Source organism: Mustela erminea, chromosome 12 (assembly GCF_009829155.1).
Source record: "Mustela erminea isolate mMusErm1 chromosome 12, mMusErm1.Pri, whole genome shotgun sequence".
In the NCBI taxonomy this organism is placed as follows: Eukaryota; Metazoa; Chordata; class Mammalia; order Carnivora; family Mustelidae; genus Mustela; species Mustela erminea.
This window is the reverse complement of record NC_045625.1, coordinates 86,866,842-86,883,360: the sequence shown is the minus strand read 5'-3', so window position 1 is coordinate 86,883,360 and position 16,519 is coordinate 86,866,842. Positions and strand designations below refer to the sequence as shown.

At 51.8% G+C, this 16,519-nt stretch overlaps 1 protein-coding gene across 1 annotated transcript in view; it reads left to right on the top strand.

Moving 5' to 3' along the window:
- The window catches only part of GLIS3 (GLIS family zinc finger 3), a 492,256-nt gene extending 489,527 nt beyond the window's left edge, over nt 1–2,729 (top strand). Inside the window, exons 10-11 of the mRNA XM_032308765.1 lie at nt 830–1,012; nt 1,760–2,729. Of these exons, the coding sequence (XP_032164656.1) occupies nt 830–1,012; nt 1,760–1,896 (320 nt within the window). The 3' untranslated portion in view covers nt 1,897–2,729. The remainder of the gene's footprint in view (nt 1–829; nt 1,013–1,759) is intronic.
- Nucleotides 2,730–16,519: the final 13,790 nt, after the last annotated feature.

Below are 16,519 nucleotides of genomic sequence, written 5' to 3'. Positions count from 1 at the left end.
GATTTAAATGTGTCATGAGACCAGAAAAAAGAAGGAAAAGGTAAAGTATCTTGGGAGGTGTAGAGGGCTTATGGAAAAGGACCACAAAAGCCCCCCAGGAAACCTCCGTCACATAAGAAAAAACATTGAAAGAGATCAATGAAACAAAATCAGCAGAACGTTGATGATTATTTTCAGATATTAAGCAGTCTTTCCCCATATTTCTTCATTACATGATATCCTCACCTCCAGTTGTCCCAATTACTGCAAAGATCAGCAATAATAATAGAGCACATCCCAACCTATGGGACTTTATGTACTTGTTCAAAACAGTCAGAAGGATATAAATGTGTATGAACTTATCTGTTAGAAGGACAGAGGGATAGATAGATCTATGTTGCTTTTTTTTTTTTTTTCCCCCGGGTGGGCCTTGTTAAGAGCATATTTCAGGTTTTACCAAATGTGAAAAGCGGAACAGAATATAAAGGAAGTTAAGATAGACCTCAAAACCTGGTGGGAAGGATGGGGCAAGCATGTTCTCTGCAGGTCAGACTTGCAGTCGCCAGGACTCTTGAGAGCATGTGGGGGAGGTCAGAAGCCCTTCAGCTGCCCTTCCTGGAGCAGGAGATAAAAATGTCAGAAGCCAACAAGCTTTGCCTGCCCCTGAAGGTAGAAGAGGCTTCTGCTCAAGTAGTGCATTTCAGATGCTCGCTGCAAAGATTTCACAGGTGGGCTTAAGAGGGGAAGGCATCTTGTCACCTGAAGCCAGGCTGAGTGGGGGTCTGGCGACCTCCGGGCGATACTGGGGGCTTAGGCTCTGCGGGAACTCACGGCTGTGCTTGCATTGCAGGATTTTACGGGCAGCTGCAGACATTCTGCCCGCCCCAGTACCCCGACTCCCAGAGAACCGTGCTGCCCAGCAGCCCCTGCGGCGGGGCGCCTTCCTTCGAGGACTGCCTGGCCCCCACGTCCATGGGGCAGGCTGGCTTTGATGTGTTCCACAGAGCCTTCTCCGCTCACTCGGGCATTGCAGGTGGGTTGCTGTCAGAGACTAGAAACTCCGCCAGACTCGCAGGTGAGACGGGTGGGGTTGCCGTGTCCGGCCTGGAAACGGCTCCGCCCGGCACAGGGCCGCACCCCGTCCTCTTGACTCTACCCCTGAGAGGTGTCTCCTCTTCAGGTTCCTCTCCAGCGCCACAGCCATCGCCTTCCAGCAAGTTCCCCGGGACAGCTCTGTGCACCGTCCCGCCCCACTTGGACCGCGCCGAGCACGGCCTTCCAAAAGGGAACCACAAACGAAGCCCCCTTCCTCCTTGAACACTTTAGATGGTCTCCAGCGGCCGAAGCACTAAAGGCTGTTCTGGGCGCGGCATTCACAGCCCGCGGGAGAGGCCTGAGCGCACAGGCCGCCCTCACACGTCTGCCGACCCCTGCCGCCCCGGAACCTGCCCGGGCCGCCCCACCCCCACCCCCGTCTTTCCACTGTTTCCTCCTTTTAGAACGTTCTTTCCCTACCTCTCCATCTGTGAAAATCCCATCTTTATGACTCACCTTCAACATCATCTCCTTTTTGAGGCCCTCCTCGCCCTTGCCGACAACACTTCACCTCTGCTCAGCCTGCATTTCGTGCCAAGACGCGTTCTGGCCCTCCCGCCGGCAAGGCCGCCTCCCTCCCCGCGCAGGCGCCGGCGGACGCCGGACGCGAGCGCGCATGCGCGGCGTGCGCACGCAGGGGGCGTGGCCGGGCGGGACGCTGAACTTCCTGTTCCTTCTCTTCCAGTGTATGACCTGCCCTCGGCGTCCTCGAGCCTCTTCGGGGAGTCCCTTCGCAGCGGGCCTGAAGACGCCACGTTCCTGCAGATCAGCGCCGTGGACCGCTGTCCTAGCCAGCTCTCCTCTGTCTATACTGAAGGCTAAACGCTCGCCTGGCCTCCGCCCCCGCTGGCATCCAGAACCTTTGTGTCGCTTGTCGCCTTTTCCTTTCCCGCCCTCGTAGACTGCGTGGGGAGCATGTCCTCCCCGTCGCGGAGGCTGCAGACTCACAGCTGTGCCTCTGGAAGGCAGGGCGGGTCGGGGCCGGGCGTCGCAGGAATGTCTGCCGCTGCTGCGCCTTCTCTCTGGGCCTGCTGGTGACCAGCAGGACTGTCTTCTCAAAGGGAATCGAGAGCCGCTCTCCCGGACACCTGTGGCTTCCGGCTGTCCGCTCAGAGGACACCAGTGAAATGATGCGTGTGTGCAAACACAGTCTGGGGACCACCCTTGCCCAGACTCCAGATAGGGAAGGACAAGCCAGATTGCCAGAAGCACAGTGAACTGCTCCCCCACCGCTCACCGTCCCCGCTGGCTCCCGCGAAACCAGGCACCGAGGGAAACCTGCCGCCAAAGCACAGCGTGGGCTCAGCTCCTGGAGCAGCCCCGGTTCCTGGCCCCCGGCCCCAGCCTGGCAGCCCCAGGAGCGGCTGCCTCTCTCCTCTCACCATGCCCGTGCTAACCAACTGCTTTGCAATATTTCTCCAAAAGCAAAATAAGAAGGTTCTGTGAAGCACAGTCCTTTGAAAGGCACTACAACTTTTTTATATTCCAGCAACTTATCTTCGTTCTTTTATTTTTTAAAGACTTGTTATTTACATCTACTTTTAAAGGAAAAAAAAAAATATATATATATATATATATAGTGGTCTGTTCTTGGGATGCAAAGAATTCTTGTAATCACCCCAGTCACGTCCATTTTGCCACCGCTGTCGCTGGTCCTGGCCTCTCCTCACCGTGCCTGTGAGCCCCCCCTGGGACGGGAGTTTCCTATTTCACAAAAGCCACCTGAGGGACACGGGCTGAGCCCAGCCCCCTCCCCGGGGCTGTAGCAGAAAGGGACTCCACCTGGAAGACCTCGTTCCACGGAAAAGATCGCTCGACTGCTTGTGCCGTTGCCTCCGCTCGGCGCTGTGCCGAGTCGTCCTCTGTAGAAGATGGGAGAGCAGGGCCCCCCGAGCTGAGATCTTGGGTTCTCTCAGAAGACCAGACTAGAGGTGCCCGATGTCCAGTGATTGCGCACAGCTTCTGCTCACCTCCTTTCGGACACCTGCTCACCCGTCTGTCTGTCCCTCCCCCGCACTGTCCTCTCCTCCTCATTATTCTCACCTCCTGCCGGTCTGCCTTCAGTCATGCCCACCCGCCCTCGCCTGATCAGCCCTCGCAAGGTCGCCCTGAGGCAGGTAGAGGGAAAGTTCAGGGAAGGTAAGCAGACGTTCACTTTTTTCCTGAAACTCTCATTCGAGGGCCTGGAATGTTCCCAGAGCGCTTGGTCGTTTGATAGCAACCCTGAGGAGGGAGCCACTTTCTGGGATGTGTTTACAAAGCTCTTAAAAAGATCTAAAGTCTGACCCGTAGGCCCTAAAAAGTAGGCAAACCCCAAAGACACGGGGTAAAGCCTGATACTCCAGGACTGTCACATTTCATTTTCTTTCCTCTCATAAAATCAAACAGTGCTCTTTGCCCCCCTGAGATCATTACAGTCTCCAGGGAGGGTTCACCGGCGCGGTGTCACACTTGGGATCTGGGGACCCTTTGTCTCCCGAGAGGCAAGTCGTTGCAGTCGGGCTGCACGGCTGGACCTGATCCCCGCGTGCCACAGAGTGAGGGGACTGACGAGCCACGCGTGGGGGCCGCTTTTCCAGGACCCGCGGTCAGTCCACTCCCTCGGACTCGTGAGCTCTGTCTGAGAAAGGCCACCGTGCAGGCGTCCTGAGCTGCACAGGAGGGAGGTCACTCGCTTTACAAAACTCCTGCTCCGCTTTGCGAGGGAAGGCTCCCAGGCTTCCCAGTCTGCGGGTGGGCTGCCAGCGTCCTTGCAGACTCCGTGGGTTCTGCCCCTTGGTCTAAACCAGGACACGGGCATGCTAATGTTGCCGACCCTCGTGTGTCCTGTGTCCCCCCCTGGAAAGGGAGGCGAGTTCCCGTAGCCTTAGACAACGAACGTGCAGGGCCTTAAATAGGGAAGCGTCTCTGAGGAGCTCAGAATGTACTTCCTATTTTGTGTGATGAGGAGGAAAAAGATGAAGAGCCAGGGGTTTACTGCAGTGGCGGGAGCCCTGCCTTGTGGCTTTGTATCGCGTGAAGCCTCAGGCATTCTGGATGTCACTTCCTCTCTGGCTGGGGGAGATGTTCTGCCCCAGTGTCGGTCTGACCCTGGCCTCCGGCAGCCCCGCCCCTCTCTCCCCTCACTGCTGCTTTTGGGGCGTTGCGGGGGAGCTGCACCTGCAGGGCCTCCTTCCTCAGCAGGAATGGAGACCGGCCCGGAGGGCACTGGTGTGAGCAGAGGGAGTGCGCGGGAAGCGGGGCCCAGTACGGCCTGCAAGCTCGTGTCCCCTCACGAGGCTGTCAGTGTTTCCTGGTGGCTGCGGCTCTGAGCTCAGCTCTCAGGGCCTGACACGTTCAGGTTCCTTGGAGATGGCGCAGGCTGTCTTCGCTTCCAGAATCTCACCCGACCTTCCGATGAGTCCCTTGCTGGCTTTCACATGGCACAGGGTTCAGAGATGCGTTCATCATCGTGTGTGCAGTAGTGAAAGTAGAAGCTTCAAAAAATTAATTCCCTTCCATTTCCTGGCCCTTTTCTACTTGGTATATAACCAGCCATTTTCAAAAACATCCTAGCAGAGATTGTCATTCCCCTTTTTTGAAAAAAACAAAACAACAACAACAAAAAACAAAACTGGTGCTTGCGAAAATACACACAGCCCAAAGCCAATTATCCTATTACAGTAAAAAAAAAAAAAAAAAAATCAGTCTATCGAGAGACATTTCGTTTGCAGCATCGTCTTAATTCCCTAAAGGGACCGACTCAAAATGTCAGCTGTAATTTAGCCGCCCATCAGCTGCTAAACATTATTAAGGATTGCACTGGTCCTGTGGGGTGTCTCCCTTCACTAAACCCCATTTCCCCCAGGTTGCATAGGTGATTCAAAAGCAGACAGAAGGCCTTCAGAGGACCCACTGATAGAGCGGAGTGTTGGTGGTGTTGTGTTGTTTTTAAATTCCCCGCTGTCAGGCACGTTCCTAGGTTAGAGCAGAGGTAAAGGGCCAGCTCCCCTGCCCAAGAACCTTGATTCTCAAGTCACCTTGAAGTATCGGGAATAGTGACTGTAAATGTCCAGTTTAATTATTTGGTATTTTATTTGACTGTTTGTGATGTGTTCTAGCAGCATTTTGGAATGGCACTTTTTGTTGGTGGTGCGGGATTTCTGCGGTTACTTTTTTTCTTTTTCTTTCTTTCTTTTTTTCTTGCAATGGATAAAGCAAAAGAAAAAAAAAACACCAAAAACCAGTCATTGGAGAAATGGCGAATGTAAAAAAGACGAGATTTATTGTGTACAGACAGAAGACCATCCTGTGTAATGTTGCTGACATAAAGCACTTTGGGGGGGAAAAGTGGAAATCTGGTTTCCATAAATCACACAGACTCTTGTACATGGCTATACACTCACGTAGAGAAATGAACTGCATATATCATACTGGATATGGGGCCGATTTTTCTTTCGGGGCACATCTGGTGCTTATTGTCATAAATCTTTTAAAGAATTAGGTACACTTTTTTTCTATTAATATGTATAGTTTTGTGATTTGTCACAGTTATGTTTCGTATAATCATAAGTTATTTTGTCTTGTTTCATGAAGTCCTTTTTTTTTTTTTTTTTTTTAATGTCAAAAGTAAAATGAAGGGATTGTGCCCTTGGTACAGAATAAAACTGGAACTGGAGAAAACCGCCCACCTGCCTGAAATGCTCCTTCAGCCTGGCCTCCTGAAACACAATGGGAACACCCTGGGGGGAGTTGTTTGTTTTTTGTTTGTTTGTTTGATTATTGTGTTTTGTTTTACCATAAGCCTCCTTCCTGTTGGGATGGTAATTATAATGAAAAGCAGATGAGGGGGGAGGGCACGTCCAGGGCCAGCTTTAAAATGCCGCATTGCTTTGGGCCAGAACTGCCGCCTGGATTTAATTATAGATATGAGGACAAAATGGCAGTAAAAATGAATGTGTCCCCGAATCCTTTACATGTTGGGAGTGTCCATAAATAAAACATGAAGTTTTATTTCATCAGATTTAATTAAAGCTTTTATACATGTTTTATTGGTTATTCTATTAATCCGCTTCACAAACTGGATAAATGTGTGCTAGGGTTTGGGGTTTATTCGTGCCTTCTCAGTGCTGTGCTACATCGTGCCTCAGAAATGTCGCTAAGTGCTGGGTCCCTCAGGTGAGGGCATTACGGCCCCGCTGGTTAACGGGGATCAGGCCTTCTAAGCCTTGTTTTCCCAAAACCCTGCAGAAAAAGACACAAATGTCTGCTACCTGGGAGCTGATAACCCGATCTTTGAAGTCCTTTGATTGCCTGAAGGAGAAAGGGGCAGCTGCCCCCTCCATGCATTCTGCAGGCTCTGGAAGGCCTCCTGACCGATCGGCTGCCATGAGCCTCCTTCCTCAGCTCTCATCACTGGAGCCAGCGCCATCAGGTTGGGGGAGAGGGTGGTCAGGGCATCCTCACACCTGGCTGACCCGCAGCCAAGCCCATCAGCCTAGAAAAGATCACGTTCTCCCAAGGATCGTTCTGGGGATATTGACTGTCTTTTGCTACCTTTTTAAGACCTAAGCTACGAAGCAGTAGAGATGATGGGTCTCCCTCACCTTGTCTGGGGGGGTTGAAGGCAGCAGATCCTGGGGTTCAGAGTTTAAAGATAGAAAGAGAACTGACTGACAGACTCAGGGAGCTTCTCTGCTCCCTCAACAAGGAGGCAGCTGGTGGGAGTGCGATCAGGCCCAGCGTCTTAGGAAAACAATTTGGCATTAACTGGTAGAATTGAAGACACACGTTGCCCACAATCCACCAATTCCACTCCTCTCCCTCTCCAGAGAGACTCCTGCGTAAGTCAACGATGGTTCAGACGCAAGGTGTTCACGGCATGGCTCGTCCCAACTGGCCCCAAACTGGAAACACCCCAGCTGTCCACCAGCGACAGTAAAACGAAGAGACGGACTAGGCTAAAGCCATAGAGCAACAGGCCAGGCAGCAAAGGCGGTTACACACACTCTCAGAGCTGAGTCTCACGGACTAGGCTGAGAAAAAGAAGCAAGACACAAAAGCAAACGCACGGTGTTCTTCTATTTATATGTGGTTCGTTCAAGAGCAAGCGTGACTCATTTACAGAACTTAGGTGGTAGAAGTATCACAAACAACAAGGAACACGTTATCACAAAGGTCCAGGTACTGATTAACTGTGGTCAGGAGAAAAGGACACATGAGGCCTTCAGTGGAGCTGACCAGCACTGTTTTATTTGTTGACCCACTTGTTAGGTTAAAAAGGTACCTGCTTTTATAATTAACTGTGCATGTATGTGTGTGTGTGTGTACGTTTATATATATTTATATTTTTATTTATTTTTTATTTATTTATTTTTTTGTTAGCTTTTAGTTCAAGTACCAATGAGAGCCAGGCCTTCCATCCCCTACTCCAGGCGTCTGCACACTTTTTCTGCAAATGGCCAGATAGGACCTGCTTTAGGCTTTGCGGGCCATATGGTCTCAGTCTCAGCCGCTCTGTCCTGTCGCTCGAAAGCAGCCACAGACAACACGCAAACGAATGGGTGTGGCTATGCTCTCATAAAACCGTGTTTGTGGGCACAAGTTTGAATTTCACACAACTTTCAGATGTCATGAAATATTTGTCTTCTTTTGATTTATTTCAGCTATTTAAAACTGTAAAAATCAAAAACATTCTTAATTCCCAGGCTGTGCAGAAACAGGGAAGGCAGCAGGCAAGATTTGTCCTGTGGGCCATAGTTTGCTGTCCCTCTCGGACTGAGCCACGTCTTCCAGCACTTTCCATAAACACCCATGCGAAGAAAACCGCAATTCAGACCCTCTGCCGATCCTTGCATTACGCCGGCTCCTGTTCCTAGAGGAAATTCACGAGCTCTATTGATGAAGCTTTTCTTTGTTTAGATTCTGGGTCCTGCTCCCCAGGATACAGATGAAGGCTCAGAGCCTGGAGTGCCATTCGACTTGATCTCTGGATTTGAAGTTTTTAATAAAAGGAACTGGGCATACAGACGTCTGTGGGAATTGGAAAATGAGCACCCATTCTTTCCAGGCTAACCAAATATTTGCTGGCTCTTGGCAGTCCTAGCCAACTTTTTCCTCTGCAATGGTGAGAGGTTATAAGCAATGGGAGACTTCATTTTTCTCAGGCCATAGCTCTTATAAGAAGCCAGTGCTGTCTCTCCAAACCTGCAGGGTCCTCAGGGGGAGGGGAGTTGGAGTTTTACATTCAAAGACTGTGCCAGGAAAAGCTCCTCCCCTTGCTAAATGTCTGTGCCCCCTCCAAGCAGCAAGGAGGGCTGCTGCACCAGCTCTGGCCCCTGGTTCCCCTATGCCTCCCTCCCTAATCGTCAGACTTAAGGGTTCTTGCCTCTCACGGTGCTGCCTCTCAGCTACTTGCTCTAAGAGAGAATGAGACCAAATTCACCCAGACAAAAGTGTCTGCTGCCCTTTGTGTCTCTAACTTAACGGTAAAATTGACAGAGTCAAAAATACGGTGACTCGTGAGTCCCAGGTTGTTTGGTGAATCTTGGCATGGACTAAACCCTCTTCGGCAGGTCTGCCCAGGGGTTCCAGGTGCCTGGGCTTGTGTGTTGTGTATGGTTCTGATAAAGTTTCTTGGGCAAAATAACCTGAACTTCATGAAGAGAAAACCTAGAGAACGTCTCTTCCAACCTCATCTTCTACAGAAGAGGAAACAGGAGCTCTTTCATTCCTTAATGCGGGCACGCCCTCCTCCATTCATTCATTCATTCAGTGGACTCTGTATTTATCGTGAACCAGACACAAGAGGCAGAAGTGGTGCTTCTCCTCACAGAGCTCACAACCAGGGCTGTTCCAGAATCACCTGCCCAAGAACATTGCCTGAGGGGCTTGTTAAAAATGCAGACCCCAGAGCTACTGAGCTGGAATTTGTAGAGTAAGATGGAGGCATCTGTATTTTTAATAAGCTCCCCCGTGGTGGTCTATGCAAACGAATCGTCGTGTTGACCCCTTGTTAGAGTGGCAGCCATTTAACAGGGCAACACGGTTGCATAAGAGCGGAGCAGGAGAGAGGCTTCTAATCCCACTTGGGAAGACAGGAGAGCAGGGCCAGAGCTTCCCAAGAGAGGGGTTAGGTGCCCAAGCTGGTCCTAAAGGCCAAGTGAACCTTCAAGAAGCAAAGAAACAGAGAAAAGGTAGGGCAGGCAGGGCACAGAGTGGGTTCAGAGCCTCAGGAGAAGGAAGGTAACTTACCAGGAGGACCCCGTGGGCTAGCTTGAGAGCTGGAGAGGGCCCTGTCTCTGGGCTCTGAGTGACCCTGCACTGGCCCCAGAGCCCCAGCTCTTCCTGTGTCAGCCTGCTGAGCTCCGAGAACTGTTTTCCAAACCAGCAAGCTGGTGTGTCTACCAGTTACTCTGCAAAGAAAGAGTTCCACTGCCAAAATGCTAGGAGGATGGTGGATCAAAGTGACTTAGATTCTTTACTTCAGGCCCTGTCAGAGCCTTTGTGCATTGTGAGTCTTAAAAGAGCTTGAGGATGAAGTCTATTGACCATGGGACCCTTTTTCTGAAAAGTGCCTGCTAGCATTGCCGAAAACACTTTGGTGGGCCCTCAAAAACTTAAAAATACAACTACCATATGATCCAGAAATTCCACTCATCTACTCAAAAGAATTGAAAACAGACTAAACATGGGTATTTATACACTAGTGTTCTTGGCAGCATTATTCATAGTAGCCAAAATGTAGAAAGAACACAAATATCCATCAGCTAATGAGTGGATATACTAAGTGTGGTCTGTGCCTACAAAGGAAGGTTCTTCAGGCTTCAGAGGGAAACTCTGACAGGTACCACGGCGTGGATGGACCCTGAAGACATTATGTAGAGCAGGCCAGGCACACAAGGACAAATCCTGTACGGTTCCACGTGGAGGAGGTCCCTGGAACAGGCCGATTCACAGAGACGGGGAGTAGAATAGAGGTTACCAAAGGCTGGGGGAAGAGGGAAGGAGGACTTACTGTTCAGTGGGTGTGGAGTTTCTGTTCAAGAAGATGCAAAAATCCTGCAGTGGTGATGGTTGCACACCTCGGGGAATGCACTTTTTCTCTGAAGTACGGTTGACACACGGTGTCCCCTTAGTTTCAGGTGGACAACATAGTGGCTTGACAAGCCTGTAGGTCCTGCGACGCTCACCACCAGTGTGACTGCCATCTGTCACCATACAACGCGGCCACAGCACCACTGACGGTGTTCCCTATGCTGTGCCTTCATCCCTCTGACCCATTCATTCCACCCCTGGAAGCCTGTGTCTCCTGCTCGCCTCCCCCCAGCAATCACCAGTCTGTTCTCTGTATTTATGAGTCGGTTTCTGGTTTTTTGTTTGTTTCCTTGTTTTGTTTTTTAGTCCATATATAAATGAAATCAAATAGTACTTGTCTTTCTCTGTCCAACTGATTTCACTTAGCGTCATATCCTCTGGGTCCGTTCGCGTGGTCACAAATGGCAAGATCTCACTCTTTCTGGTGCCTGAGTGATACTCATGTACACACACATGCACACCGCATCTTTCTCCTTTGCTCCGTCGATGGACACTTGGGTTGCTGCCACATCTGGGCTACTGGAAATAATGCTGCAGTGACTATAGGGATGCGTGTGTCTTTTACAATTAGTGTTTTTGTTTTCTTTGGGTGAATACCCAGTGGTGTCATTACTGGATCCTATGGTATTTCTATTTTTAATGTTTTTGAGGAACCTCCACCCTTCTTTCCACAGAGGCTGCCCCAGTTTACACTCCCAACAGTGCACGAGGGCTCCCTTTCCTCCAACATCCTCGCCAACCCTTGTTACTGCTTATCTTTTTGATACTAGCTGTTTTGACAGGAGTGAGGCGATCGCTCATTGTGGTTTTGATCTGCATTTCCCTGAAGCTGAGTGATGCTCAGCATCTTTTCGTGTGCCTGTTGGCCATCTGTGTGTCTTCTTTGGGGGAAAAAAAAAAGTCTACGTAGGTCCTCTGATCACTTTTTTTTTTTTAAGATTTTATTTATTTATTTGACAGACAGAGACCACAAGTAGGCAGAGAGGCAGGCAAAGAGAGAGAGAGAGAGGAGGAAGCAGACTCCCTGCAGAGAAGAGAGCCCGATGCGGGGCTCGATCCCAGGACCCTGGGATCACGACCCGAGCCGAAGGCAGAGGCCTTAACCCACTGAGCCACCCAGGCGCCCCTCTCTGATCATTTTTTATTCAGATTATTTTTTCGGTGTTGAGCTGTGTGAGTTCTTTATATATTTTGGATATTAACTCCTTGTTGGATGTATCATTTCTGAGTATCTTCTCCCATTTGAGTAGGTTGTCTTTTCATTTTGTCGATGGTTTCCTTCACTGCACAAGAGATTTTTATTTTGGTGCCATCTCAGTAGTTTATTTTTGCTTTCGTTTCCTTTGCGTGAGGAGATGTATCTAGAAGAAGTTTCTGTGGTCGATGTCAAAGAGGTTACTGCCTGTGTTCTCTTCTAAGGAGTTTTATGGCTTCAGGTCTCATGTTTAGGTCTTTAATCCATTTTGAGTTTCTTTCTGTATGTGGTGTGAGAGTGAATGTACTTGATGTCACCAGACCGTACCCTTAAAAATGGTTTAAGGTGGTAAACATTATGTTAGGCCTACTTTAGTACAATAAAAAGAGATGATGTAAACAGAGCACCTAAGAGGGTCCCTGGCACCTAAAAGACAAGCTAAAAGGGAAGCACCTTGTGGTGTCAGCGTTTTTCAAGACATGTTGGGAAGGTGGCTCTGGGACAGGACAGAGCGGAGCCGCCGACGGGTGGCCATGGCGCCTGACTGGTCGGGAACACAGAGAAGGAAGAGAAGCTGAAGGAAAGAGGGGAAGGTGGTCCTGAGCACCAAGCTCTGTGCTGCCCTTAATTCTCAGGGATGGAGTCCGGGAGAGAAAGGAAAGAGAAGGAAGCGGCCGGGGTGCTGGCGCAGCTGGAGGAGGAGGAAGCGAGGGAACTAGAAGGTGGATAAGGAGTAGGACCGGCGCAGACTCACCTGACCCGGTGGGAGCAAAGTCGGAAATCTGGACGTCGTTCATTCATTTAACACGTGTTTACTGAGCCCCGGACCCCACACTGGGTGCCAGCTACCATTCGGGGCCCTGGGGATAGTGCAGAAAACACACAGTCACCCTTGTCCTCAAGGCTGCTGTTTCAGCCTGGCTGTCTGAAGGGTGAAGCTCTTGAGTATCGAGGGTCAGGTGCTCCGGGGCACAGATGCTGAGACAGAGAGGGGAGGGCAGCTCGTTCCCCGGAGAATGCCCCCTGCTAAGGGCCGGAAGCAGGGTCAGGCGGGGGCGCCATCAGCCTGAGAGGCCAACCAGATGGAGGCTCGGCGGAGGCTCAGCAGGTGCTCTGGGACACAGACAGCTCTTACCCAGCGGAGGGGCTCCTTGTTGAGGGGAATCAGCGAGGCCATCATACCACTCCCTCGCAGAAGCCCCCCACCCTCCTGACAAGACTGCGTCTTGGTGGTCACTGTCTCGGGCATTCGTTGGCTGAGATCCCTCCGGAGAGCCTCAAAGCTAACGAAGACTGAAGAAGTCAAGGGCGTCAGCCCGGCACACACCCCGTGCCTGCCACACGGGCACTCGGGAAAACATGGGTCCCCCGTCATTAGATTTCCCAGTTTGCCACAGAGAGGGTACTGGGCATATGCACTACCAAGGTCGGCCTTTCTCGGAAGCTCAGAGTACCCTGAAGTGTTCCCAGATGCCTCCCTGGTGTTCTCCTGGGGCCACAAGAAAAGACACGGGTTATCTTTGAAAGCGAACAGGAGGCTCTCCTGCACCAGCCCCCGGCTCCGGGCGTTCCAGCGGCTGCCGCGATCATCTTTCCTGGGCTCGCTTCTGCTTCAACTTTCAAAAGGCCACATTCCTGTCCCCAGAGAGAGCTCATGTCTGAGGTCGAGGGCCTGTGAGGGAAGAAGCCCCTTTTGGGCTCCAGGCCCCCAGGGTTGCCCACGCGATCCAGGGCTCAGCCCCTGAATGCTGTCCAGCCCCGGCACCACTGGGATGCAGTGTTGGTGGCCTGTCCCAGGCCAAGAACAGGAAGCCTGGGCTCTTCTGTTGGCTCTGACATCATTTTTCCTCCGCCCTGACCCTTCCTAGGGCTTCATCCCTCATGGAGACTTGACTGATCTGTGTTGAGCTGTCACTGGGCAGGCCTGCCCACGGCCCCTGGCAGAGCCCTGCTGCGGGGGATGAGTTGGGGGGAACAGATCCTGGGCCTTTGCTCCATTCTCTTTGGGGTCCACCTATCTGGCTGGGCTCTGACTGCCGGGGGTCAGCCATTCAGCCTGGAGCCTGCTGAAGGCCGCGTGGTGGAGGCGAAGGGCATTGGGCGGCCCAAGACCAGGCTCTTGCTGGGTGACTGTGGCCAGGTCCCTTCTCGAGCTTGGGAGGAAGGTGACCTGGGAATCCACTCTGTCTTCACCACTTCGGCAAATGACTTGACCACTCTGGTCTCGGTTTCTTCATCTATTCAATCAGGATCCTACCGAAATGACGGGCTTTGGGGGATCTCGGGCACTGGTCACATGGCAGACCTGTCATAAATGTTGGTTTCCCATCCCCCCCTGTAAAATTCTAAGAGTCGAAGCAGACGATCCAGACGGCTCTGACGGGCTTCTACGCTCGCTCAGCTTCCTCTCTCAGCATTCTCTCCAGGGTCCGGGACGGGCCTCCCTCTTGGGTTGCCCCCCTCCTCAGCCCAGCTGGGTCCATTGGAAAGCGTGCCATGAAACCGCTGTCCCTCTCCTTCCCAGGCCGGGAAGGGCTTTGCTTCCAGAGTCCGTCCACCTGTTAATGATTCACCAAGAAGAAGGATCCAGGAAGTGACCTGCGACAGGATTGCCTCCGGTGCTGCCTGGGACAGGTTCCAGGAGGGGGCCTGCCACCCTGAAGCATGGCAGCCTTGGGGACCGTGCGGGCACATGGGGCTGCCACTGCCCCCAGCAGACGACACCAGGACGCCCTCTCTCGGCCTTCCGCTCTCTGGGCTGCAACCTCAGGACCCTTGCAGAGTCGGGGGAGGAGGCCGGGAAGGCCCGGCTTCAGAGGGGGAAGGGCCACTCTGCTGGGCCAGGATTTGCTCAAGTGCTGATGGGGAGGTGATTGGAGAAACACAGGCTCCAGTGTGGGAGATGCGTGAGTGAACGGAGACACTGACCCGGCTCCGGCGCTCATTCTCTCTCCCTCGCTCTCTCCTTTCATCTCTGCTCATCTGCTCCATCCTGGCCTGGCTGTTCCATCCCGTCTAAGCAGCCTGCTCTGCTCCTCTGATGCACGGAGCATATGATGCCCGTCCCACGTTCCAAGGCTTGCGCTCCACCAGCCTGAAGACGAGAGAGCACACCAGCCCGTCTCTCTCTACATATAGATAAGTGGATAAATATAGATGGGTATGTATGTGTAGATACAGACATACGGAGATACATCCTATCAATCTGGACTTGAAATCCCCAAAGAAGAGCTTCTAAGATCCCCCACTGTGGCCCAGGTTCCCACCCCGGGTCAGATCGCTGACTCCCAGCCCTTGATATATTCCGGAACTGGGCTCCCCGGATGAGCGAAGGGCAGTCGACGGGGGGTGTCCTCTCTGATCTTGGCAGATGCTCTAAGAGGCCCCCAGAAGCCTAGCAAGGGGGCCGCTCTGACAGCCACCATCATGACGTAACCTCAGGAGGAAGCTAGCTGCAGGGTTACCTGTGCCCCGAGGGAGCACGTGCTGGCCCACAGCCACCGGGATGCTTCTCGGAACCCTGACCTCACCGACGGCAGGGTGTTCCTCAACAGCCAGTTCTCCCCTTCGGAAATGAATAAAATTGTTTTCAGAGAAAGGGTAGGGGGTAAGGTTTGGAGAAAGAGGGCATGAAATTCACTGCTGGTCGATTGGGCTGTCCTTACCTTCTCTAGCATTTTCTATCTAAACCGCGTCTGGAGCACAGGCGTTTTATGGACTAAGGAGTGGAAGGTGCTGGTGCTCCCTGGTCATGTCCGTGGAGTGCGACGAAAGTGGTTTGGCAGCTCCCTTCCACTGGGAGGGAATGTTGGAAACAGAAACAACACACAGTAGAGGGGAGGGGTATTGAGACTTCCCTTCTCGCCGCCCTTGCCATACGTAGGGCAATGGAAGCTTTTCTCTGTTCCTCCCAGGCAAGTCAGGTGCCACTGGGACAGATGTCCCCATCCCTGTCTACTGGCTTTACTATTGCTGGTGTGTGTGTGTGTGTGTGTGTGTGTGTGCAGGAAATCAGGGGAGACATTTTCATGAAGAAAACATTATTTTTTTAAAATATTTTATTTATTTATTTGACACAGAGAGCCCGATGCGGGGCTCGATCCCAGGACCCTGAGATCATGACCTGAGCCGAAGGCAGAGGCTTTAACCCACTGAGCCACCCAGGAGCCCCAATAAACATTATTTTTGTCGATTTCTCAAGCCTGCGGGGTGCACATAGGTGATTGGGGAGGGAAGGAGTTAAATGCAACCTAGGTCCCTCTCTCCATGACGCGCTTACACGCATGACGCCCACACTTCCGCGGGGATAAGCTCAGGCCTTTCCCATGTGCCCAAATCCCGAGGCTGAGCATTAGAACCCCATAGAGCTGCTGTGACGTTGACCGAGGTGACACAGGAATTGGCAGACTCTAATGTGCATTTGAATTATTTGAGGATCCAGGGAAAACACAGTTTCTGAGTCAGTGGGTCTGGGCCAGGACCTGAGTCTCTGCGTTTCGAACCAGCCCTAGATGATGCCGCCAAGGCTGACCAGGGCCCACACTTTGAGAACCAGACAGAGACACCTACATCGAGAAGCAGACACGGCCCCACAGGCCAAGCTGCGTGGGTGTGCAGACAGTGGCCACACTCGCACACTGGTTATTCCCTTGCACATCCCGGTCAGGCCATCACTTGCTTCTCAGGAAGGAGAAAGCGAAGACTTGACTATTTCCCCATTATATTTGGGGTCACCTGCTTATTTCATTACATCCCACATTACCTACACGTTCAGAATTTTCTCAAGTTTCGGTTAAGACTTCCAGCAACACACTGAGAACCTCTGTATTTTTGCTTGCACACACAACAGACTATGTTTAGCCATTTGCTAGAGCTATGTTCTTGTGTGTTTGTACAAAACCATCTCCCCCTCCGAACGGCAGACGAGCTCTACTTAAAGGGAAGTTAGCCAATTTCTGACATACTGCGAAGCTTAGTTCTTCATATCTCCCAATATCTATTATACTTCATATTCTCAGCACTCTGGGCCCATCCCATGTAAGTGGGTACATCCATCTCTGTGCTCTTTCTCCCCATGTTCCCCAAATCGCTGCCCTCAATGCACCAGGAAACACGGAACCAAATGAAGGGATGAGAAAGCTAGGGCTGCTCCATTCCCATGTCAGCCTCTGCTCT